Consider the following 24710-nt stretch of genomic DNA (forward strand, 5'->3'; position numbering starts at 1 on the left):
TTTTAAAAATCATTTAAGAATGTTTGGGAAATTTAAAGAGTATTTCATAGTAAACTTTGACTATTTATACAACTAGTAAGGTGAAAAGAAAGCTGAAATATTGATAAACCTAGATTTAGAAATACTTTTAAAATCAAAAGTGTGAAGAAATTGAATAAGGATTTTAAATGATCACATTTTTCATATACTATGGAAGTTTCAATTAGTAAAATCTCTAAGTCAGCTCTAGGTAATACTGTATGTCCAATTCATTTGTATTTTATTTATGCAAATCTAACAATTTTTTCATTAATTATAACATTAATTCACTTCAAAATTCTTTAATAACTTAATTTAAAATATTTTAATCTTATAAAAATGATTTGTTAGTTTTTCTCATCCATTAATAGAAGTGTTATTTTTGCTGTGTTTATTTGTTGTAGGAGAAAATTATGTTGGTTGTTCGATTAGTAATTAGGGAGGCTAGTGATAAAATCCTAAGTAGAGGGGCTTAAGTATGAATGTAAGCTAATTTGGTGTAATCTTACATAAAAAAAGTTGTATATTATTCTCTGAAGATTATATATATTCTTAATTGAATACTTCATATGCTATTACATTTATTAGCATATTTTTCAATTAGAAATTTAACCTCACAATCCTCACTAATCATGCTAGAATTTTTTTTGGATATGTATCATTGGTGTTCAATGATATAAATGGCTCTTTAACTTGGGCAATTGATTTAACATTTTGTTTTTATGTTTATTAGTTCATTACTCACACTTCAAGCTTGCTTTCTTGTACCCATAAGACATTGAACAATATTTTGTATACTTGCATGTTCTTTGTTTGATTAAAAAAACTATGCTAAAATTATTGATTAGAATATCATATTTATACTGCTTAATACTTGAATACTATTGTATTAACATCATATATATCTTGTACACATTATAAACATCTACACTTTTGTGTGTGTGTATATATATATATATATATATATGTGTGTGTGTGTGTGTGTGTGTGTGTGTGTGTGTATATAAGGAAACTCTTGTATGTCTACAACAAGTAGAGATATACCAAGAGGCTATGTATTGCTCAAAACTTGTTACAAAATCTAATGTAGGGGATATCCAAATACTCTACCAAAGTACAAAAAGAGAGGGAGGAGAAACTTTTTCAATTACAGTAGTAGCAGAGAGACTACCCATCTTAGCTAACCAGTTGGCATGTCTATTCCCCTCCCTAGGAATAAAAGAAAAAATTACATTAGTATGAGCCACCATGGATATAATTTTTTGGATCCAATGAATAATATGCCAAGGAGGGTAAACAAGTGCATAAAGACTCTAAACAAGTAGCTGAGAGTCAGATTCTATCATACTTTGATGCATGTATAACAGATTGGAGAACTTAACAACCCAAAATATGGCAATAACTTCAGCTTTAATTGCATCCTTTGCTTTGACAGGGGACAGAAAGAATAGGGAGCACTTCCCAAGAAGATCTCTCCGGACACCCCCAATTCCAGCTTCATTTTGCATGAAGCTCCCATCAGTGTTGAATTTAACCAAGGGTGGAGAAGGCTTCCGCCATTGTATAAGGGAAACTAGTTCATTTTGCTGAAGTTCAGAAGATGTGCTAGTGGGACACAGGGAGGGGATCTTCTTATAATTTGTAAGCTTCAAGATGAAGGCCAAACAACGACTAACAACACTTTTTGGAGGCAAAGTCTTCCATTCAAACTTGAAGTGGTTTCTTGTCATCCAAATAAACCAAGCAACAACACCAAGTGAAGATGGGAGGGGAGCAGCTTGCTTGTCAGTCCAGCTGTCCCTGAAATTTTGCTAGCTGAGGGTGAGAGATTGAATGGAACCATTGTATGCTAATACTTCTTATATTATTTCATTTATTAGTATATTTTTCAACTAAAAATTTATCCGCACAGTCACCATTAATCATGCTAGACTTTTATTTGGATATGTATCAATGGTGTTTGATAATCTAAATGGCCCATTAACTTGAGCAATTGATTTAAAATTTTGTTATTATGTTTATTAGTTCATTACTCACTACTCATAAAATATAGAACAAATATTTGGTATATTTACATGTTTTTTGCGTGATTAAAAAAAAGTATGCTAAAATTATTAATTATTATATATATATATATACACATCATAAGCACATGCACATATGTATGCATAGATGCTTGTTTGATATGCTTATTTCTTTTTCATGTGCATAGCAATTGAGTTTTGATTGAGAAGTTTCAAAAGAAGCACAATCAATTGATCTAATCATAAAAATGAAAGAGCGGCTTAACGACTATTGAGATATCATATTTTTAATTAAAAATGATATTATTAAAAATAAATTACCAAATTTCTAATATATGCTAAAGTTAAATCAATGAGAATTTATTGAAAACAATAATTTGAATTATAATTTTCAAGATTCAAATGATTTTTTTTTTTTTTTTGCAAATTTAAAAACATATAAAATGTAAGAGATAATTAACAAAAAAATCCACCAAAAAAGGAAAAAAAAATTTTTTTTTTGGTCCAATTCCCTGTCCGCTGTTCGGGCAACGTCAGCTTAAAGCCGACAAAACACATAATCCCCGAGAATATGAAGAGATGAAATCAAAATTATTAAATCAAAATTTCCTAATAATTATATTATTTAAATACCTTCAGAAATTAGGAAACAGAGGAAGAAAAATCCAAAACAAAACCGGCGCCCCCACCTGGCTCTCTGCTCGCACTCTTGCCCTCAGATCCTTCGCTTCTTTTCCGTTACTCCTTCCTCCTCCTCTCTCTCCCTCCCCTATATTTATAATTCCTTCTCTCTCTTTCTAGTCCGCCTCAATCTCTATCACTAGATCTCCCGTCGCCGACCAAGCCCCGAGTACTAACCCTCTTACTCTTCGCAGGCTTTGACTTGCCTTACCGCCGCCGTGAGGGATGGGTTTGTGCTACGGAAAGAACATCCATGTAGCGGAGGACGATGGTGGCGGCAACGCTGCCGGCCGCAGTCAAGTCGCGCCTCCTCCAGCGACGGTGAACGGAACCACCCCCACCCGATCATCCGCCGCCAGCCCTTGGGCCAGCCCGTATCCCCACGGCGGCGCTAGCCCACTTCCAGCTGGCGTTTCGCCGTCGCCTGCGAGGTCTACCCCTCGTAAGTTCTTCCGTCGACCTTTCCCACCTCCATCACCTGCGAAGCACATAAAGGCTTCCCTCCTCAAGCGCCTCGGCCCGCCAAAGCCCGTCGGGAGTCCGATCCCGGAGGACGGCGGCGGCGGGGAGGACCGCAGGCCGGAGCGGCCCCTGGATAAGAGTTTTGGATATGGGAAGAACTTTGCGGTCAAGTATGAGCTGGGCAAGGAGGTTGGGCGGGGGCACTTTGGACATACGTGCTCCGCTAGGGCGAAGAAGGGGGATATTAAGGGGCAGCTTGTCGCCGTCAAGACTATCTCTAAAGCTAAGGTGCGGTGGTATGTGAAAGAGGGGGTTTCTCCTCATATCCTCTTATTTTGATCTTGTTAATCTTGAACTTTGTTTTGTCATTGGTTTGCCACTGAATGACTGACTGTCTGATTTCGGTTATGGATTCTCGATCTTATGGTACTTGTTCGAATTTGCTTGTGTTTCTTCTGTGGTGATTCTTGTTCTGTCTTGGAGCGTACATTTAGGTTTCGTGCTGGCTGGATACACGTAATTTTAGACTTTTTTTACCCACTTCGAACTTTATCAAATAATACAATATGATTTAATCTTGGACTTGGTAAATGCTATTGACCATTCACAGCTTCAACTATATGGACGCATTCTGGATAGATGTTACAATTTTTTGACTTGGCTTTTGGGCTGCGTAACATGTTGATAGTTGTCTAAAAAAAGATTGGAGTTTTTTTTTTTCTTTTCAATTTGCTCTGTTTTAAATATATCCATCTTCTCTGGGGAGATAAAACCTCCAGTATTTTTTAACAACCCATCCGTCACTCTCCTTGGAAAGCTCGTTTCTCACAGAAATTTAAAAGAATTTTGAAATGATGAAAGCTTGATTTTCTAATTTTACTTCTCAAAATTGCTTACCAGTATGTTTTTGACACTCTAAATTTTATCATTTTTCACCTTATTTTAAGCATCAATCATTTCCATTGTGAATGTGTACGTGAATGACTTCACTGAACTTTTTTGTTTATGCTTTTCTCTTTTAGATGACAACACCAATAGCTATTGAAGATGTTCGTAGGGAGGTGAAGATTCTGAGAGCTTTATCTGGACATGCAAATATGGTCAAGTTTTATGACGCATGTGAAGATAGTCTTAACGTGTACATAGTCATGGAGTATGTCGCTACTTTTTTATGAGTTATTGATCACTGTTTTGCTTATGGTTTGCCTTTAAGAAACAGCCTTGAGTTCTTGATTTGGGCATTTTATCTTTTTTTCAGCTCAAGAATTTTTCCTTATTTTTCCTTTGATAAGCTTTTTTTTTTTGTTTTCTCTTTTTTTCTTTTAGGATGTGCGAAGGTGGAGAATTGTTGGATAGAATCCTATCAAGGTGATTCAAATACATTCAAATTATATGTGGGGAAATGTACTTCTGTCTATTTTAATTGTGATCACATGCTTTGTTATAACTATTTGGAATGTCTACATCATCATTAGATGATACATTTAAGATTTCTTATTTCTTTAATTTGTCTTGGCTAAAAAGAGGAGGGAGGTACACGGAGGAAGATGCAAAAGCGATTGTTCTGCAAATCCTTAGTGTGGTTGCCTTTTGTCATCTACAGGGTGTTGTACATCGTGATTTAAAGCCCGAGGTATGATTGACAATTTTTTTTTTTCTTACATCATACTATGTTGCTTATACTTATTTTTTGCTAAACTTGTTCACAGAACTTTTTATTCAGTACTAGAGAAGAAAATGCTCCCATGAAGATGATTGATTTTGGTCTTTCTGATTTTATTAGGCCAGGTAAGTTTAAAATAATGTACTTAATACTTTGCTATTAGCGTGGTGGAAATTTTGAACTATTGCCAGTCATTCATGCTTTATGGCCAAGTCACTGGTGCACTATCATATTGATTTAAGATCCATGGAACTTATATTAATGCTAGTTTGAGTCTTCAATTTGCATCTAATTTAATGGGATACTCTTAATAATGTACTTTTGGTCTTGAAGTTGTGCTAGACTTCAATTTTCTGGGTATATTACTTTTTCTTTTTCGTTTGATGTTGATTTTTTTTTTGGTGTTATCTTTTGAAGAAATTAAGAAGTTTAACTTTTCTTTGCCGTAGTGGATTACAATGTGTCATTAGTGTTGACAGTTTTCATCATGTTGGATTATTGTTGAAACTAATGTTTTCTGATGACTCCTTGCTTGAATAAACTGAAGGACTTATTTTGAACTAGCGATTCTTTATGGATGTGCATGTTTTTATGTTTTTGTTGCCTTGTCTTTTCCTTGAGCCATCCAATGCTTACAAATGTGCTTTTATTCATGGATTCGTAATATTGCCTTTATTATAGGAATATCATATTGATACAATTACATTAATGGAACTATCTGTCAACACCACTTTGCCAGAGGAAATACTATTTGATATCATAGTTTTTATAGATCTAGTTTTTTTTCTTATTGTTACATGATTTTTTTTTATCCTTAGCTAGTATATTGGGCTGGTTTTTGCTAGTATAATATAGAATGATTTAAAATTTTCATTCAAATAAGTGTTATATTGTTGCTTTTTTTTTTTTTTTTTTTTTTTTTTTTTGGCTTTTGGTTTCTGCTTTCATGCAACACTATTGTTATTGAACAACAATTATTTTCCTTTTTTAAGGGCCAAACACCAGCATTGATAGCCAATGTTGTAATGCAAGAATTTAGTGGCTAACACGTTCAAATAAGATGTATAATTGAATATTGTTTCTTCTTACATGAAAAAAGATTTCCTCTTGCTTGATTTATCATCATTTTAGGGCTACTTTGTGATTTGTAGACTGCCCATGGGTCTGTTGAGATTTGGTCATTAGATCATCACCCCCATCCCTTCTCCGTCTTCTTTGGTAGGTTTCATGAATCAGAAGTGCTTAGAATTTCCTGCTACACTCTTTTGGGCTGTAATGTGGCCCTTCTCAAGGACCAAAGGAGGATTACAACAGTTAGTCCTTTAATTCACACCTCTAATTTGCACTTACATGGAAGATTGGTGTCTGTGCAGTATTGAATACTTCAATCGAACTCTTCTCCAATGATTATAATTTTTGTTGTAGAATCATGAATTACATAATTCCCTCAAATTGATTTCTTAGTTTCACTTCTCATTGTCCTAGAGTTATTTCTGGTTGGTCACCTCAGTAGTTCATTCAAATACTACACAAATTCCTCTCAAAAGCATGAATTGTGTTTATAGAATCATATTCTCATAAAATGATTTGATATCTCATCCTTTTTCTTTTTTTGTTGCAAGTGTAATTTCTTCTTTCGTCTTTCGTTTAGTTGGCTCTCGCTCTCTTCCATGCTCCAATCACAATATTTATTCTATCCATATTGTTATTGCAGATGAAAAACTTAATGACATTGTTGGTAGTGCCTATTATGTTGCTCCTGAGGTCTTGCATAGGTCATATGGTACAGAAGCTGATATTTGGAGCATTGGTGTTATCTCATATATCTTGCTATGCGGTAGCAGACCTTTTTGGGCGCGGACAGAATCAGGAATCTTTCGAGCTGTGTTGCGTGCAGATCCTAACTTTGATGATTTTCCTTGGCCATCTGTATCTGTAGAAGCTAAAGATTTTGTTAGAAGGCTTTTGAATAAGGATTATCGAAAAAGAATGACTGCTGCACAAGCTCTAAGTAAGTTTAACCTTCCACAAACCCTATCATTTGTTATGGATAGCGTTATGACAATAGTTCAATTATTTGTATTGGCTAATCCAAAGTCTCTTTTGGTGTGATGTTATATTTGGCAGCAAACTTGGTTTTGATTTAGTTATCAGGGGAGTATAATCAGTATTTCATTCTTTGCAGCTCACCCATGGTTACGAGATGAGGAAAGACAAATTCCTTTGGACATACTTATCTTTAAGCTAGTGAAATCTTACCTCCGAGCTACTCCTTTCAAGCGTGCTGCCCTGAAGGTTTGTCATTCACTCTTGAGTTCAATATTTCTGATTGTTTTTAGAACAGACCCTGCTTTTGGAATGGCTGGTTTTTCTTTTAATTGTTTATGTGGAAAATCTGGAAAGATTCTATGAACCATAGGACCATCTAACCTTCAATCTCCCAAGATTGAATCGGGAGATATTTTTGGAAACCTCTTAACTAGCTTTATTCTCTTCATATTTTTGTTTTTTCTATAATTCTAGGATATTTACTTTTCAAATATAGATTAGATATATTTGGTAAGTTTGTAAATAAGGAGGATTTGGTTTTTCTATATATATGTACCCTATATGTGTATAATAAAGCAAGCTAGTATTTACCTCCCAAAGTCTGTTTTCTACATGCTATCAAAGATTTAGACTTTACCCTAGCAGTTAGACCTCCTCTGCCAGAGTTGGACCTCCTTTCAGAGCCGGAAATCCTTCCTGCAGGCCTCTTTCTCCCTCCAGTCTCCTTCCTTTGCGTTGGATATCCCTGCAGATAGCCGGAAATCCTCCCTGCAGGCCTCTTTCTCCCTGCAGTCCACTTTCCTGATGCTTGAAATCCCTGCATGTAGCCAGAAATTCTCCCTGGAGGCCTTTTTCTCCCTTTCTCGGTCCTTCCCTGCAACAGAAATCTTTCTCTATTCTTCTCTAGTTGCAGAAATTTTCTTTTTGTTCCTTTCCTGCGCCAGCCATTTCTCCATTTGCAGAAGCAACGGGCAACAACCACCCTAAATACGCATAAGGTTTATAACCAAGTATGAGATGAAGATGTCAAGTTCTACTCCATAGATTAATTCTGAGTCAGAGGTTGAGGATTCTGTCCAGACGACTCCTGAACTCTATTTTATCACAAATCATAACTATCTATAGTGGTCTAAATCTGTGTTCATGTACCTTTGTGATAAAGGGAAAATCTCACAGGAGAGGGCATAGTTCATAGATCATTGAACCTAACCACCACACAGAAGAATCAAGACTATATGGTTATGTTTTGGTTGTTCAATTTAATAACCACTGAAGTATGAGAAAACTTTTTGCTCTATAAACTGCCAGAGTAATCTTGTATGTTGCAAAAAAAAACATACTCCAACATTGAGAACACTGCAGAATTGTTTGAGATCAAATCCAAGTTTCATGACATTCATTATGGAGAAGTAAGTGCCACTCAATATTTCAACACATTGACAAACTATCGGCTACAATTGGACATATTTGAGACACATTTGAAATGTTCGCATGATGTCGTAATGTTTTTTATGTCCATCATTGAGATAAAGAGAACCATAAAATTTTGATTCAATTAACCGTGCTTGAAGACTACACGTATTTTCTCCAAAAAATATCTTAACGTTGCTGGTAAACCAATGAAGCTACTCAAGTAGTCTCCTGATTTTGACCCCAATCATGAACCAATCATGAACCTCTTATGATTTAGTCTACCTGGTCTCAAGCTGCATTTTTTTCATCATCAGGTTCTCTATTTTATTGATGTCATACTTGGGGACCCTATGAAGCTAGAAAAATTGCCCAAAATAGACCTTTAGTTATCGAAAAGCTTTTCTGTTGCCAGAATAATTGTGGAAAGAGATACTACTTTGTTTGATGTTACTGAAGTCTGGTTGGGCACAATGCATAATGAATATTGACAACAAATCACCATGGAGCATAGATGTTCTTATTGTTCTCATTGTAAGATGTTTGGGCATACTCTTGATAAATGTCATAAGCTTCACCCTAATTTGAAATCTAAAGATAAAGTGAATAAGAATAGTTCTAAGGATATATCTGTATCACCTGGAGAGAAAGCTACCACATGACAGATTTTGGTGTCTGATTCTCTTGCCCTTGTCGTTACTCTTACTACAAGTGATGTGATACTGATACCTTCAAATCTCATAGAAAACAATACTGATGGACTATTACCTATAAATGATAGTGTTCAGACTGATAATCAGGAGAGCCTCGTAGCTCCACTTCTTCAGGAAGTATCCGGTGTAGAGGCAACTCATACTTCACATATACTAGAACTTATTGTGGGTACTACGGATGGTATTCCTTCTGCTTCAGCTCTACCACCCCATCAGACTGATTCTTTGGATGAGGAAGGACAAGTTTATTCCAGGAGGAAGAAGAAGAATGCAAGCCGATTTCAACTCGGGAACATATTGGATGATAGATTGGTTACTACTGACAATGGCAATAAACAACTTATTAACTTGCTCCTTCCCTAAAACAAGAGGCAGAGACAAGACCAAATTGGGTCGCTCTCTAGCTACCTGATTATGTATTTCGACACTGTCAGACTTTTTATTTTAGCATCTAATGTATTTTCTGTTTTTTCTAGTTTTGAAACCTTTTGTGGTTTTTTGTGTGGACAGAGTGCCATACTTGGGCCTTCTCACGCATTGTATCTGTATTTTTTTTTCTATTTAATACATTAGCCTTTTTTGGGCTTTAAAAAAAAAATCTACTCGTGAAGAATTTGCCGAGGTCGGGAGAGTAGAAAGCAGAAAGAAGCTAATACAGACTGAATCAGGGGGTTCATTAAGTATTGAAAGTCTAGCCCTGTACACCCATAATTCTTCCCATGGCTCACAATTCAAAAAGAACCGTCCCACGTATGACTGTTGCAAGAAGATTGAACATCAAAGACATGTTAGAAACTTCATGGAAAGTTTGCAGACTTAAAAGATAGACAGTGAAGGAAAGATGAAGTGAAAAAGGCTTATGTCGCAACTACATCCAATGGATTGATTGAACCATTCACCAAGGAACAACATAAAGTACTAAAGAAACTCCTTGGAGGTAATTCAGAGCTACACACAAACCTCGTGACACACCAATGTATTACATTCTTCTCTTATATTACTAGTAATTGGAGATTTAAAACTTGGATCATAAATTCAGGAGTTTTTGATCATATGAACAAAACCATAAATAATCTAGTCTACTATCAAGAGATTTTTACATCTATATCAGTAAGACTTGCAGATTGGTCACACTCAAACATTATTGGAAAAAAAGAGATGTCGACCTCTCTCAAGCTATTACTCTTTTTTTTTGTTTTATATGTTCTGTAACTGGACTATAATTTAATCTCAATCAATAAGCTTACTTATGATATAAAATTTATAAATAATTCCTTGCTAATCCTTGTGAATTTCAGGTGGTGGAATTTGGAAAGGTGATTGATAGTGCTGAAATGTATCAAGACTTATACCTGCTTAAGGAAAGTCTATATCTAAACAAAAAATGATCCCACCTCCTTATTAACCCCAATTTATGAGCCTGTTGAGTCTATATGTCTATCGACAAAATATGTTATGGCATGACATTATTGTCGGGGTCGTCTTAATTTCAATTATGTTGTTAAGGTATATTCTCATTATTTATAGTTAAAAAAACTAGTTTTTATTAATATGAAATTTGTTAACTTGTCAAAGACACTAGAAATATTTATCCTATGACCAATTATAAACCCTCACATTTTTTTTTCATTATCCACAATGATATTTGGGGACCTTCGATAGTGAAATCTTTAAGTTGGGCTGGATGGTTTGTTTCATTTTTGGATGATCACATTAGAACTACTGGAATATTTGTAATGAAGGAGAAAGCTGAAACAACCCAAATCTTCTAAAGCTTTCATTATATGATCCAAACTCAATTTCAATGCAAAATCAACTCCTCTAAAATGATTAAAAAAAAGAAATATTTTAACTCTATCTTTGGAGCTTTTCTTTCAAAAATTGAAATCATCTATGTGAGTTCATGTATTGATACCCCACAACTAAATATGATAGTTGAGAGAAAGTACAAACAACTCCTTAAGGTATCCCACTCAATTATTATGTCCATCTAGTTCCAAAATATTTTTGGAAAAAAAAACAATTATTACTGCTACATACTTTATCAATTGAATGTTTATCAATGTGCTTAACTTTGAAACACCACTTCATGTTTTAATGTTTACCTATCCCCACATCAGAGCTTTCTCTTCTGCGATATCACTTAATCTTTGGGTGTGTATCTTCTGTTCTCATCTATTTCCAAAATTGCACAAAACATGACTCTAAATTTATCAAGTATATTTTCCTTGGGTATGCTTCAAACAAAAATGGGTACAAATGTTACTCTCTTATTACCATAAATTACAACTCCATGGATGTCACATCTTTTTAAAATCAACCCTACTACATCAAATACGATGTTCAGGGGGAGAATGCAAAAGAATATTAATTTTGGGATGCAGTTGAAGACATCTACAAGACCACAAAGCCTACTTATTTTCCATCCCCACTTCCATCTCTTCCACCTAATCCTTTGATCCTTATTGAGGATGCCAAAACAACCCAACGTGAAGTTTATAATAAAGAACTTTGTGTGTCCATTAAGGAAAAGAAAAATCTTAAGTAGGTGGAACAACTTGTAATTATAAAATGCTCCTACCAAAATTCGGAGAGGAGTCTTTTACTCATGAGTTATTTCTTTCTTCTTTTGGTGCTGATCACAAGAAAAGTTGTACTAGATACCCAATTTAGGAGTATGTAGCTTATGTGAAGTTATCCTCAGCTTATAGAACATTTTTATCTAACTTTGATAGTGTACATATATCGAAGTCCACTCATAAAGCCCTTGAAAATCTTGAATGGAGAAAAACAATTGAAGAGCATTGAGTACTAAAACATAATGATACATGAATTCTTACTAAACTTCCTTAAGATAAGAAGCCAGTTAGATACAAACGGGTACTCAACATCAAATATAAATCTGATGGGGTTTTGAGAGGATCAAAGCTAGATCCGTCGCAAAAAGTTTCACTCAAGCTAATGGGATTGATTATCAAGAGTTTTCCGCATCAGTTGCCAAACTGAACACTATTAGAATTCTGCTTTCAGTAATAGCTAGCAAAGATTGCATCAACTTAGACATAACAAATGTCTTCTTGAATGGGAATCTAAAAGAAGTGTACATGAAGATACCACCAAGACTTGAGAATGATTCAAACCAACGCGTAGTATGCAATCTTAGGAAGTTTTTCTATTGGCTTAGGTAATGAACAAGGGCGTGGTTTGAAGGGTTTGCTAATAATATGAGATTTAATGGGTATTCTCAAGGCCAAGCTAATCATACTCTCTGTTCACAAAACATATTTATGAAAGTAAAATTGCTACACTTAGTATGTTGGATGATTTGATTCATACTGGTGATGATAAAAAGGAAATTGAAGAACATTGGAATCTTGGTATGGAGGTAGCAAGGTCTAAGAAAGATATTGTTGTATCACAAAGAAAATACATCATAGATCTTCTAAAGGAGACAAGATTAATTGGATGCAAACCTGCTGATACTCCAATGGGTCCTAATAAAACGTCTAACAGGGAGGAAGAAAATATATCTGTGTATAAGGGAAGATATCAAAGAATGATAGAAAAACTCGCCTACCTATCACATATTAGATAGATATTACATATTATATCAGCATTGTGAGCCAACTCATGAATAACCCAAATGAAGAATATTTGGAGATAGTGTAGAGGATTTTGAAATTCCTCAAATATACTCATGGTTATTAATAAATTTTTTAAAGAATTAGAAACAAAGTGATAGAAGTTTACACTGATGCTAGCTATGCTGGGGAACTCACTGACAGAAGGTTGGTAACAGGTTACTACTCCTATGTATGGGGAAATATGGTTACATGGAGAATAAAAAGCAAATTGTTGTTTCTAGAAGCCGTGCAAAATCTGAGTGTAAGACACTCGCTTTGGGAATTTGTGAAGGGATGTGGATTCAAATATTGTTAAGGAAATTAAGGTGTACCTCCAAGCCTATATAGATTTTTTGTGATAGTCAAACAGTTATAAGTATTGCCAAGAATATTTTGCATTATGACAGGGCCAATCACATTGAAGTTGAGACACTTCTTTTCTGAAAAGGTTAATGGTGAGATTTACAACTTGCCTATGTCCCGACATGTCAACAAGTTGTTGATATCTTCTCCAAATCTCTTCCTTTAAGTACATTCTCAAAGTTCAATACCAAGTTTGGTTTCTACAACTTTTACGACTCAGCTTGAGTGGGAGTGTGGAAAATCTTAAAAGATTTTGAGAATCGTAGGACCAACCACTCTTGAATCTCCCAAGATTGGCTTGGGAGGAGATATTTTTGGAAACCTCTTGACTAGCTTTATTCTCTTTGTACTTATGTTTTTTGTTATTTTTATTTTAGGTTATTTACTTTCCAAATATAGGTTAGATATATTTGTTAAGTTTGTGAACTAGGAGGATTTGGTCCCTATTGTCTTCTAATTGAAAGAATTACCAGGCCATCCAATGAATTTCTTAAAAAACTGCCATGTTCCGAACACCATCCATGTTATATTACAATCAAGGTCTTTCTCTTAGTATTTTTTGAAACATAGAGGATTATATTAATTATCACATGCTCATTTCTTCTCATTATAATTTTTCAAATTTTGGTTTTTGTTTAGGAAATATGGACGTTGTTTAGTTAGAATGTGTTGTTTAGTTAGAATGTGTGGTGGATGGTACATTAGAATGCAATGTGAAACCTCTATACTCATCACTAATGCTTGTCTTAAACATCTTGATGGTTTCATTGATCACTGGAGACATGTTCTTGTATTTCTTAATGTTACTCATCTAATTTTTTTAATTTTCTGGTGTGAAGATATAATTTAAAATCCATCCAAGATTTAACATTAATCTCGCTATCACAGCATGAGCAACACTTTTTATAAAAACGTCCATTTTACTTTGATCAAAACAATTCAAGTGCTGTGGTTAAAACCAAGGCTTTCATTTTGTATGATGCATTCATGGTATCGCATTAAATTGTTAAATTTGCTGCTAAGTTTTTTGGTCTTACAAACTTGTCCTTTTTTGACGTTTAAATATGTACAAATTTGTTAGTTTTTTAGAAATTGGTTTTATCTTTTATTTTTATTTTGGATACTTTTTTTTTTACTATTTTGCAGGCTTTATCTAAGGTATTAACTGAAGACGAGCTTATCTATGTAAGGTCACAGTATCAGCTATTGCAACCTGGTAAAGATGGGCGTGTTTCTCTAGAAAATTTTAGAATGGTTAGTACAATTATTTTCAGTCCATCCGTTCAATTTAAATAAGACTTTGGGTGCAACTAAATTGTAATTTTGTCTTATTTTATATGCTTACATTCTGGCGGTCATATGTATTTTTTGAACTCACTGCAGGCCCTTCTACAGAATGCAACTGATGCTATGAAGGAATCTAAGGTTCCAGATATCCTAAATGCGGTCTGACATTTATAATTTTCAAAGCTGCTGCTTATTTCTTAACATTCTTATTCCCATTCTTTTGGCATGAACATTTTATACAGATTTTTATATTTTGCGGCATGTCATTAGTTTGTTTTAAGAATAATTTGAGGCATTGCCATTAAGCTGTTGTTTTACTCTTATTTACCTTGGTTGGACCTATATCTTGATAAAATTGTATTCTCTTTGGTTTTGATTCTATTTTTTAATTTTCTGCTGTCTCAAAACACATTTTAAGACCAGATTGATGCTATGTAAGTTGTGGTTACCTTGATGGCACCCAAGCTTTCGAAGAATTTACTCTTGACGGGCTCAGCTTCGTTGTCCCTTGTACTTGTAACTCTTTTGAACTCCAATTACAACAGCTTTCCCAACATCCTGGAGCCTTCTCAAAGCCCAATCTCTTTTGTTCAGCCTTAGTTAGCAGTGATTTTACTACCTTTAGCATCTTCCTGTATAGTGGACCCCAATTGTAAATAGCATCAAAGGAGAGCAATTTTGTGAGATGCTGAACAAGACAGTGGATGTTGGGAGGAAAATTTCATGGGAAGGACATGGATAGACCTGCGAGGTTCGGAGTTTATGAAACATTGTTGTTAAGGGTGAGTTTGATGTTCGCCTTGGTTCCCTTGTGAGGTAAGGTTAAGTCCATTACGCTTCACACCTTCCAAGTAAGTGCCATAATAAGACATTTCCAAGATGAAAGCACATTATTTTGATTGGAGAAATGTACAAATTGACATGAAGCAATATGGAAAGAGCCTTAGAGTTAGGAGAAATGAGGATGCTAAAAGAAAAGAAGGTACATTAGGTGCGAGCACGTTATTTTGATAGGAGAAATGGTTTTTTATACTTAAAATGCAAAAAATGTCCTAATTTATTTTGATGTAGATTTGACATGAAGCGTCGTGGAAAATGTATCAAAAGGTGGAGAAATGAGGATCATATTAGAAAATAAGTTACATCAAATGTCTGTGTAGAATCTTAAGTTTTGTAATAATTAATCTAAAGGATAAGGGAGTGAGGGAGGGAGAGGACTACAAATCTAGCTAGATGAATTCAATGTAGGAGAATTGAAGTAGTAGAGAGAAGATGAACTCAAACGAAATGCTATAGAGTGAGGCAAGAGGTGTCATGTTGAACATCATATTGATTATCAAGGTCCTGTTACAAGATCAAAAACTAGAGGGTTAATCAAGATCAACGTCTATTAAGCCATCAAGCATATGATGATCAAAAGCATGAAAAATTTAGATTAGAAAAAATATAGTTGAATTTAATATTTGTATTCAAAATTTAAGCTATAAATTTTGGATTTCCAATCTTAAGTTTCAAACTTCATATTTATGCTCTAGAATGTTATTTTCTTTCATTTAGAATTATCCTAGAATTCCTTTAAAGTATTGTTTGGCTAACCAAATTTAAATCTCCTATTCAAATATGAAGCTTGCTTAAAAATAGAATATTTGAGTGATTACCCTCAGTCCTCTCTTTGTTTGGCCAACCACCCATTCTATTTATTATTTTAAATCATTTTAAATAATTACTGGAGATGAATGAAAGTTCGTTTTGGTTTAGTGAAAACAATTTTAAAATTAATTCTCTTGTGGTTGGTAATTGATGGCCAACCTTGGCTTCTCCTTGGTGGGAGGGCTAGTTGCGTATCATGTTGTCTCCATCTCTAAGTGTACTCAACTGATAATAATATTCATCCCATGTATTATGTTGACCTTTATCTCTAACCCTTCTCAATTGATAATAACGTTTGCCCCACTTCCTTCCACCTCCTTGAGGCTTTCTCCTTTGCAACACAGATAATTTTAAACTTAAAATAGAAGTTCTCAACCTAGACTAGTTCTAGGCTTATAGTTTTTCCATCCACAAACTTCTAAGCCCCTTGGAATCCATCCGCCAACTCCAAAATAATCCTCCACCCATTCACCTAAACTCGTCCAAGTCATTATGGCAGCTAGATACCCCATTAGCCCGCTCCTTTACTTTTCCAACACTATTTAGGGCAGCCTACCAAACTAGAGTTCCCAATATTTAGTCTTAGGAATCCTCCATCTGTAAGCCTAAAAATTTTAAGAAGCCTCTCTACCCACTTCATTTCTAATCTCTAGACATTCCATACTCGATCTAAAGTCAATATAAGCTCCATTATTCTTCCATCCTAATTTTATAAATCAAAACAAGGTGCTATTGAATTTGACCCCCTCTACATGGCATGCATGACCTCCACTTTAAAAGGATACCACACTCTACACACAATTGTCCTCTTTCTAAGGGTCTCCAACACATTAAGTCACTTTACAATAAATTTAAGCCTTGGTTTCCCTTTATTATTAAGGTTTATCATTAAATGACAGCGGGGTGCAATCCGATTCTTCCAAGATTATGTACCTAGGTGGATGATGGCTAACATGATGGCGTGATGAGGTTGTGGTTCATGTTAAAAGCTTAAAAAAAGGAACTTGGACAAGTTATTGAGTTTTTTGATAGATTTTTGGTCAAGATTTGCTTACATGGGATGGCAAAATTTTTTTGGGGGAAATGGGTGAGGACCTCCGTATATGAATTTTTGAATGTTAACTAATGGAGGTGATTTTAGGCCAATCTGACACGTGGGTAAGAAATAATGAATTTTTTTCTTAGATCACCTATTGTAGCTGGTCTAAGATTTGCATCAATTCTACAATAGGTGTTTTTCATCCAACACTTATTTAAAGATTGCATCAATTCTACATAATTTAAAATTCAAAAAAGCTGAGAGAAATGAAATATGAGAGCTGACCACACAAAGAGGGGTAGATGTGGTAGCCACTCAAACCATCTTACCTTTATGCAAGCTTCAAAGTTGAATGGGGGAAGTTGCTTTGACAGGCCAAACTTGCATGAAAGTGCTTTGAAATTACTCTAAATGAAAGGAAATAACATTTCTAAACTCTACACTTGAATTTTGGCATTGAAGTATTGAAATTTTAAATTTAATGTTTCATTAAATATAAATATTAAATTCAACTACAATTTTTTTTAGTCCTGAGTGGAAGGAAATACCATTCTAAAGTCTACACATGAATTTTGGTACTGAAGTTTTGAAAATTTAAAATCTAAAGCTATGTTTAATTTGAAATCAAATCTGTCTTTCTCCGAACTATCTAAAATGACCTAAATGTTAATTTAACATAAATTAAATGTAATAAATTCCAAATCTTGATTTAATAGATCTTATAATATTAGGATGGCTTAAACCTAATGTATCATGTTTCATCAGTTTTTTGGGGCTACAAAAAAGTCGTCTGAAGAGTTACAGTGTTGCTAGTGGAAGAACAGAAGGTCATCAACTATGCTACGGAGCAGCTAAAATTCATTATGAAGTGGATAGATGAATGAAAAATCTATCTTAGAGAAGGTGGTAGTATTGTGAAATCCATTCCAAGAAGGAACAAAGTGGATGGACATCATTGTTATCCTCAGTAGTGATAGAAGACTTGTCATAGATAGTCTTGGACATCAAAGCTCTAAAATTCATTAAAGCTTTAGAAGCTCTTCATGCACATAAAATAAATAGACTCAAAGCTAACATCACTTTTTGGCTAAGTAAACAAGGCCAACTTTTTTTAATAAGGTGCGTGGAGTGATTTGAGCAAGAAATTGAGTGAGTGGTGCAAGAGAGTGGGAAGGATGCAGAATGAGGGTTGAACTTTTGATTAGTTCAAGCAGTTGTTGTGAGACTTGAGTTATGAAAACATACAAGATCACAAGTAATATATGAGCAAAAGTGAAAGCAGGTCAATCATTTTGAGTGTGGGCAACTAGTTGGGGTGCATTCGGTTAGAAAGAAGGTGAGCACGGGTTCTTGAGTGACATAGCATACATGTGCTTATGCTGAAAAAGGGCACACTAGCAAAAGAGGATGTAGTCAGGCTGCTAGGGTAGGTGAGATATGGCAATCACAATTGAAGAGATGGCGAAGCCAAAAAAGATGGAGATGACATCATTATATTTTTAGAAGCAGTCATGTGAATATGTGATATGGACATTTTTTAGAAGCATGGAACTCTAGGAAAAATGTGTGGGGCGTGAGAGGTTGATTTGCAGAAGCATGGTGCAAAGAGTGGAGAAAGTTGATGGATGTGGGCATGGGTGTTGAGTTGGCGTGGAGTGGTGCAAATCACATCCAAAGTTACAAGCAATGAGAAGTGGATCGATAAGGATTACGACTATGATGAAGGCTTTGATACCAATTTGCTATAGTGCAGTGCAACATAAATATGCATTGATTTAAAAGAATTAGAGACATAAAGAGATAGGATAAGTAGTTGAATGAATGAATGAGGAATGGAGCAAAGTTAGAGAGAAAGAAGTATAAGGAACTCGCAAAAAGAGAAGATTCATTGAAGTGTCCATAAGAAAAATTCAATCTCAATTCATTTATAACCCTCCTCACTTATTATAGAAATATGAGTGCATGTAGGATCGATCTTAAAATCAAATATATCTTTCTCAAAATTTTCAAGAATTATTTAAATTGATAATTTAACATAATATAAATAAAAAATTTTCAAAACCACAATTTAAATAAATTCCAATAAAATTAAAAATAAACAAACCTAATTTATTATGCTTCAATGGATGATGATAAACATGGAATACATAGTGACATTATATTTTAGATTTTGCTATAATCTTAAAATTTTATAACTATTGAATTTATCAGAACATTTTTGGTATTTTGGTTGATATTTATACTAGAGTTGTTACTTGTGTTTGAACAGAAGGAGGATTGACAAAGTATTTTCCTATGTCAGTTGGATTATAGTAGGGATCGACTTTAAGCCTATATATTTTTGCTTTAGTTATGGATGCTCTTACCGGACCTTTACAGGAGGAGGTACCTTGGTGTATGTTTTTCACTGATGATATCCTTCATGTGGATAAGATTGAAGAAAGAGTTTAGGAAAAACTTGCATTATGAAGGTGTACATTGGAGTCTAAAGACCTTGGTTTGAGTAGAACTAAAACTGAATATATGGAATGTAATATTAGTAGTATTAGTAGCTATAGTGACAGAGTTGTAACTTTGGGTTATCATATCATTAAAAGGTGTGAAAGTCTTGGATATCTCGGGTCTACTGTTCAAAGTGATGGTGATATGGATGAGGATGTTATTAATAGAATTCAAGTTTGTTGGTTGAAGTGGAAGAATGCATCGGGGCTATTATGTGATAGAAAAGTACCGCTTAGACTAAAAGAAAAATTTTATAAGATGGTGAGACCTGCAATGTTATATGGGGCGGAATGTTGGCCTTAAAAAGAGAAGCATAAAACAAAGTTAAGTGTTGCTTAGATGAAAAAGCTTTGGTGGATGAGTGGCTTGACACTTAGAGACAAAATGCATAATGGATGTATCCATGATAGGGTTCGTGTAGCTCTAGTGGCGGATAAGTTTAAAGAGTGATCTTTAGATGGTTTGGTCGTATTAAACGTTTACCATCTGATGATCTAGTTAGGAGAGTAGATGTTTTAGATTTGACTTATTTTAAGAAAGATAGAGGTAGACCTAAAAAGTTTTGGGCATATTGTACAAAAAATTATCTTAAAATTTGTTAGAATTAAATGAAAATATGACACTCAATAGGACGCAATGGAGAAAAATTATTTATGTTGCCAACCCCACTTAGTGGGATAAAGGCTTGTTGTTGTTGTTGTTGAAACTATTTTATATTTTGCATCTTAGATCAGAAGACCATGTATTTTGTTGTTGTCAGTCAGATACGTTTTTTATTCTCAATTCAATTATCATCTTAGATCAGAAAAATTTTGTTGTTGTCAGTCAAATATTGTGTGTTTGATTTTTATATAATATGACATTGAAAATTTAAATATGCTTCTTTTAATAGACTGCATATCTTCTTCCAGATGGGTTTATTGGTTCTATACTCTTACACGAAGGTTTAATTTATCTTTTTTTTCCCCCTTTCTCTCAAGTGCTACCTTTTTTCTGTTGAAGAGGCAGTCATCTCACGTAAAACTCAAAAGAGGGATTGACCTGGATCTCTCTCAAATAAAATATGTATATTCTGATGTATTTTTAATTAATATAATAGATACTAAAAATAATATTTCATATCAATAAACAAATAAACTAGCCCAGATAAACTTATTTATTAGAAAATCGATTTGATTCTTTGCTATTTCATGCCATGAGCCATCCTGTAATTTATTTGAATGGTCTGTAGAATATGTTATGTTATATATATCTTTCAAGCATTCAGCTATCTTATTTCTACTGGAAACTTTATTTCTCAGTTAAACTACCATACATTAACATAGGCTGGTTGTGATAACATATCAGCTGGAGCCCCTGTCATACAAAAAGATGGACTTTGAAGAGTTTTGTGCAGCCGCAATTAGCCCGTATCAGTTGGAGGCGGTGGAACGATGGGAGCAGATCGCGGCTACAGCATTTGAGCACTTCGAACAGGAGGGTAATCGAGTCATGTCAGTCGAAGAGCTGGCTCGGGTACCGAACCTCTTTGCCAAACTCTACCTCCTCTTTTATCAAATACATTTTTCTTAAATTCAGTGATCCTTATTTGATTTTGTAGGAGCTGAACCTTACTCCGGCAAATTATTCCAATGTACGTGATTGGATTCGGCCCGCTGATGGTAAACTTAGCTTGCTAGGCTATACCAAATTTTTGCATGGTGTCACTATACGGGGTTCTCATACAAGAAACCGATAAGCCCTTTTATACCTTTGTTTTTCACAATAGCGCTTGCATTTTTTTTCTTAAGATAATTGTATCAATATTAAGCTTGTTATAATCAAGTCCTTCGGGCTGATTTGTTTTAGCCTTTTTTTTCCTTTTTTTTTTTTGGCAGCATGATTTTGATTTAGGGAAGATCTGCACAGTAGAGCTTGTTTTTGCTCAATATGCTAGTTCTATAGGATGCAAATATGTTATTTATTATGTTATATTTGATATAGTTTTAGGCTGTTTTGGATGTTATAAACTTGTGAAGTTTACATGGAATGAAATTCCTTTTTCCATATGGCAGTCTTCTCTAAGCTGAACCTGATGCTATAGTAGAACTATGCTAATGGCCTTAAACTCAGGCCTTATTATGTTTAATAAACCTAAAAGTCATTAACTCAGAAGTTAAGTGAATTGTCTGATCTGATCCAACCCCATTGCCATGATATTTGTATGTGGGAAACCCAGTACCTCAGCCGTTCATCCTACGTTCCATGGCAAGGATCAACTCGGTTTTGTTTCAAGATATGCATATTTGTGTGTGTGAGGTCACTGTAAGTCCCCTCAGGTCAAGGGTTTGATCTCACCGTGTGTGTGTGTGCGTGCGTGCGTGCGCACGTGCTCGCACGACAAGCCTTGGCCTGTTGGTGGCGGGGTCACTGTAAGTCCCCTTAGGTTAAGGGTTTGATCCTACCGTGATGCGGGGGTTCTGAAATTTTAGGCACATGATGTGGGCTCTCATCATGAGGCCAAAAAACATATGGGAAATCGATATTTGGACATCTGCTAAATATTGATTTCCTTTAAGAGAGATATATATATCTATCTATAATTGTTCGCTCGCTTGGGGTTGTAAAAATGCAGGTTTTGTTTTCATCCTTTCACAGTATGTGCAGTCCGATAAATGCAAAATTAAGATAAATGGTGGGTATATATATGGCAACAGCAATGCAAATTATGTAGAGATTTTTTTTGCAAGTAAGGCTCAAGCCCACTGTATATTAAGAAGTTATTTGGATTTTCTGATGATTATTTCTTGAGCCATAGGCCCTTATACATTAAATTCTCTTAAAGTTCACATGTTTTCTTCGGTCCAGCAACATTAAAGAAGTTTGTTTCACTATTATTTCAAAAATAATATGAGGTGTTCCGGCAATGTTTGGGTTAACCATTCGATTTCGAGTTGCGTTGGGGTTGATTTAAAATCAACTTGAAAAAAATTTAATCTAAAATTATGGCTTATGGTTCAACTTGTTTATTTTGATTCGAGCAAAAATTCGAATTAATTTTCAAGCTAAATTTGTTGAATTCGCAATTTCAACATCACTAAAGATATTAAACGATTCGATTTTGAACCGAGTTTAGGTCGGCTAGAAAATATTTAATCTAAAATTTTGTCTCATAACTTGACTTGTTCATCTTGATTCGATCTAATTAAAATTTGAATCAATTTTCAAGTGATTAACGATCTTTGAGCTAAATTCACAGTGCAAGCAATTTATTGCTAATTGATTGTGGAACATGCAGCCACATGCCAATTGGCATGATCTAATTGTGCTGCAGTTGAGATTGGTTTGATTAATTGATCGGCTTAAGTATAAAATTTTAAACTTTAATTTCAGTTGCATGTTATCAAATCTATATAACCTTCATTCAAACCATAATTTTAATGACCAAAATTCAATGTCGTAGCTACTAATAATAACTATCTACAGAAAGTCCATCTCATAAAAATTTCCCCACACATTTCTTTTATTTGTTCCCATCATTGTATACCTTAGCTATTTGATCTCTTTTATTTTCAGATCATCCATACAATCAGAGAGTTACTTGGAGAGAGATGTTATACAACAAAAAAGAAACTGGCGACTTCACAACGGCAACGATAACGACAGCGATAAAGAAAGGCAACGCGCGATCGCGGGTGGCCTACAATTCATCAGCTAATTTTTGCTTCTAGCTGATGAGTTACTTAGTCGGTTATAATTAAAAATAGTCAGAAACAAAATACTATAGATAAAAGATAATATATGTTATAGTTATATCGTCGTAAATAACCAAGATAAAAAATAGTGCAAAACCATCGATAATTAGAACAATTTTTCCAACGTGTAGAAAGTCGCCCGTTTTTTCATCGTACATATATATGCATGTATGTATGAATATATGTATGCATGCATGCATGCATGAATAATCTCAGTCAGTGGGTGGAACCTTAAAACAACAATTTGTTTGTTTTATATTCAATTAAAAAATAAAAAAAATTACTAAAAATATCTTTTAAAAAAAAAACTTGTGTGTTGCCAACATACTTGTTATGGTAGCTGCTGCCTGTCGACTTTTGCTCGGTAGAGATAACATGTGCCTCTGATGCACTCAATTCTACTACAGTCGGGGTGGAGGTAGGGGTGGTGGTGGAGGCGGGTGCAGGGGTGGTGGCTGATGCTGGGGTGGTGGAGGTGGCTGAGGTTGGCGTCTGGGGCGAGGGTGGTGGGTGTGGGGGCGACAATAATGCAAAATGAAAAAAAAAAAAAAAAAAAGAAAAATTAGAAAAACTACAATAATATCAATTTTCTTACTTGAGTCCTACATCTTTAGGAAATCCAAGCTTATACTATTTAAATTGTATTACAAAGCTTGCCCATTTGAAATGGTAACCCATGTAGAACATATGTTGGGATTTACTGAGTTTTAAGGTTCAAATTGATTATGTTTGTTGGAATCATTATATGGTACTATCATCTATATTTTGATTCATCCTTCTCTCCCCAGGGTTTCGTAATTAAAAGTTGAACTCATTTCAAATGATGGGAGTAATTGGAGTCTTAGGCGATGCTCCATTACAAGCTATTCATGACACCATCGTAGAAAATATCTTATACAAAAATGATGATGATGATGATGCAAATACATTCCGCCCCATTGACCACAGAATAGAGCTGAATATCCTCTCACGTGGTACCTTCAAATTAATATTATTTTGAAAAAAAAAAAATCATACTAAATTTAATACTTTTGGAAATAAACGTGAAATTTAATGTGCTTTGAAGGCTTCCTAAAATAGTCGAAAAAACTCGGTAGGAATTCAAAATTCAAGCTCTTTGATTTCCATGAAAATACATGGCAGTTAACACGTGCGAGTATAATAAATCAAATTGGCTAAACGTACAAAATTCCACCACAAGCCTTTTTCGTCTGACCAAAAATAAACAGCATGCCACCTTTGCTTTAATTTTTTTTATTCTTTTTACATAAATACCCCCCAATTCCCATATTTTTACATATCGAACTCCTATTTTTCTTTAATATTTTTATATCACATCAAATGTTGTCATTTTAGCTTATACATACATACACACAGATATATATATAAACAAATAATATTTGACAGATGTCTAAATATCGATTTTTCATGCATTTTTTGGCCCTATGATGAGAGCCCATACTATGAGCTCCCATGCCACGGTGGGATTGAA

General features: G+C 34.5%; 1 protein-coding gene across 3 annotated transcripts; it reads left to right on the forward strand.

The window, feature by feature from the left end:
- Positions 1 to 2723: 2723 nt before the first annotated feature.
- Positions 2724 to 21483, forward strand: LOC110026504 (CDPK-related kinase 3-like). 3 transcript variants are annotated; one of them, XM_020727461.1, is made up of 11 exons: positions 2724 to 3473; positions 4208 to 4338; positions 4512 to 4553; positions 4710 to 4818; positions 4895 to 4973; positions 6563 to 6859; positions 7034 to 7143; positions 14153 to 14260; positions 14390 to 14431; positions 20832 to 20999; positions 21085 to 21483. In XM_020727461.1, the coding sequence occupies exons 1-11, from the start codon at positions 2949 to 2951 to the stop codon at positions 21220 to 21222; spliced, it is 1749 nt and encodes a 582-aa protein (XP_020583120.1). In that variant the 5' UTR covers positions 2724 to 2948; the 3' UTR covers positions 21223 to 21483. The 3 variants fall into 3 exon arrangements, with proteins under 3 accessions (XP_020583120.1, XP_020583119.1, XP_020583121.1); XM_020727460.1 differs by having other exon boundaries at positions 2726 to 3473; positions 14390 to 14452; positions 21085 to 21482; XM_020727462.1 differs by having other exon boundaries at positions 3404 to 3481; positions 14390 to 14452.
- Positions 21484 to 24710: the final 3227 nt, after the last annotated feature.

Source organism: Phalaenopsis equestris, unplaced genomic scaffold (genome assembly GCF_001263595.1).
Source record: "Phalaenopsis equestris unplaced genomic scaffold, ASM126359v1 Scaffold000374, whole genome shotgun sequence".
Taxonomy (NCBI): domain Eukaryota; kingdom Viridiplantae; phylum Streptophyta; class Magnoliopsida; order Asparagales; family Orchidaceae; genus Phalaenopsis; species Phalaenopsis equestris.

What these genes read in the sequence shown, in the direction of transcription:
- LOC110026504 (XM_020727460.1), top strand. Translation starts at nt 2,949, where the DNA reads ATGGGTTTGTGCTACGGAAAGAACATCCATGTAGCGGAGGACGATGGT. An exon ending in ATCGTGATTTAAAGCCCGAG is followed by an intron (nt 4,819 to 4,894) that starts GTATGATTGACA and finishes ACTTGTTCACAG; the next exon opens with AACTTTTTATTCAGTACTAG. An exon ending in CAGTCGAAGAGCTGGCTCGG is followed by an intron (nt 21,000 to 21,084) that starts GTACCGAACCTC and finishes TTGATTTTGTAG; the next exon opens with GAGCTGAACCTTACTCCGGC.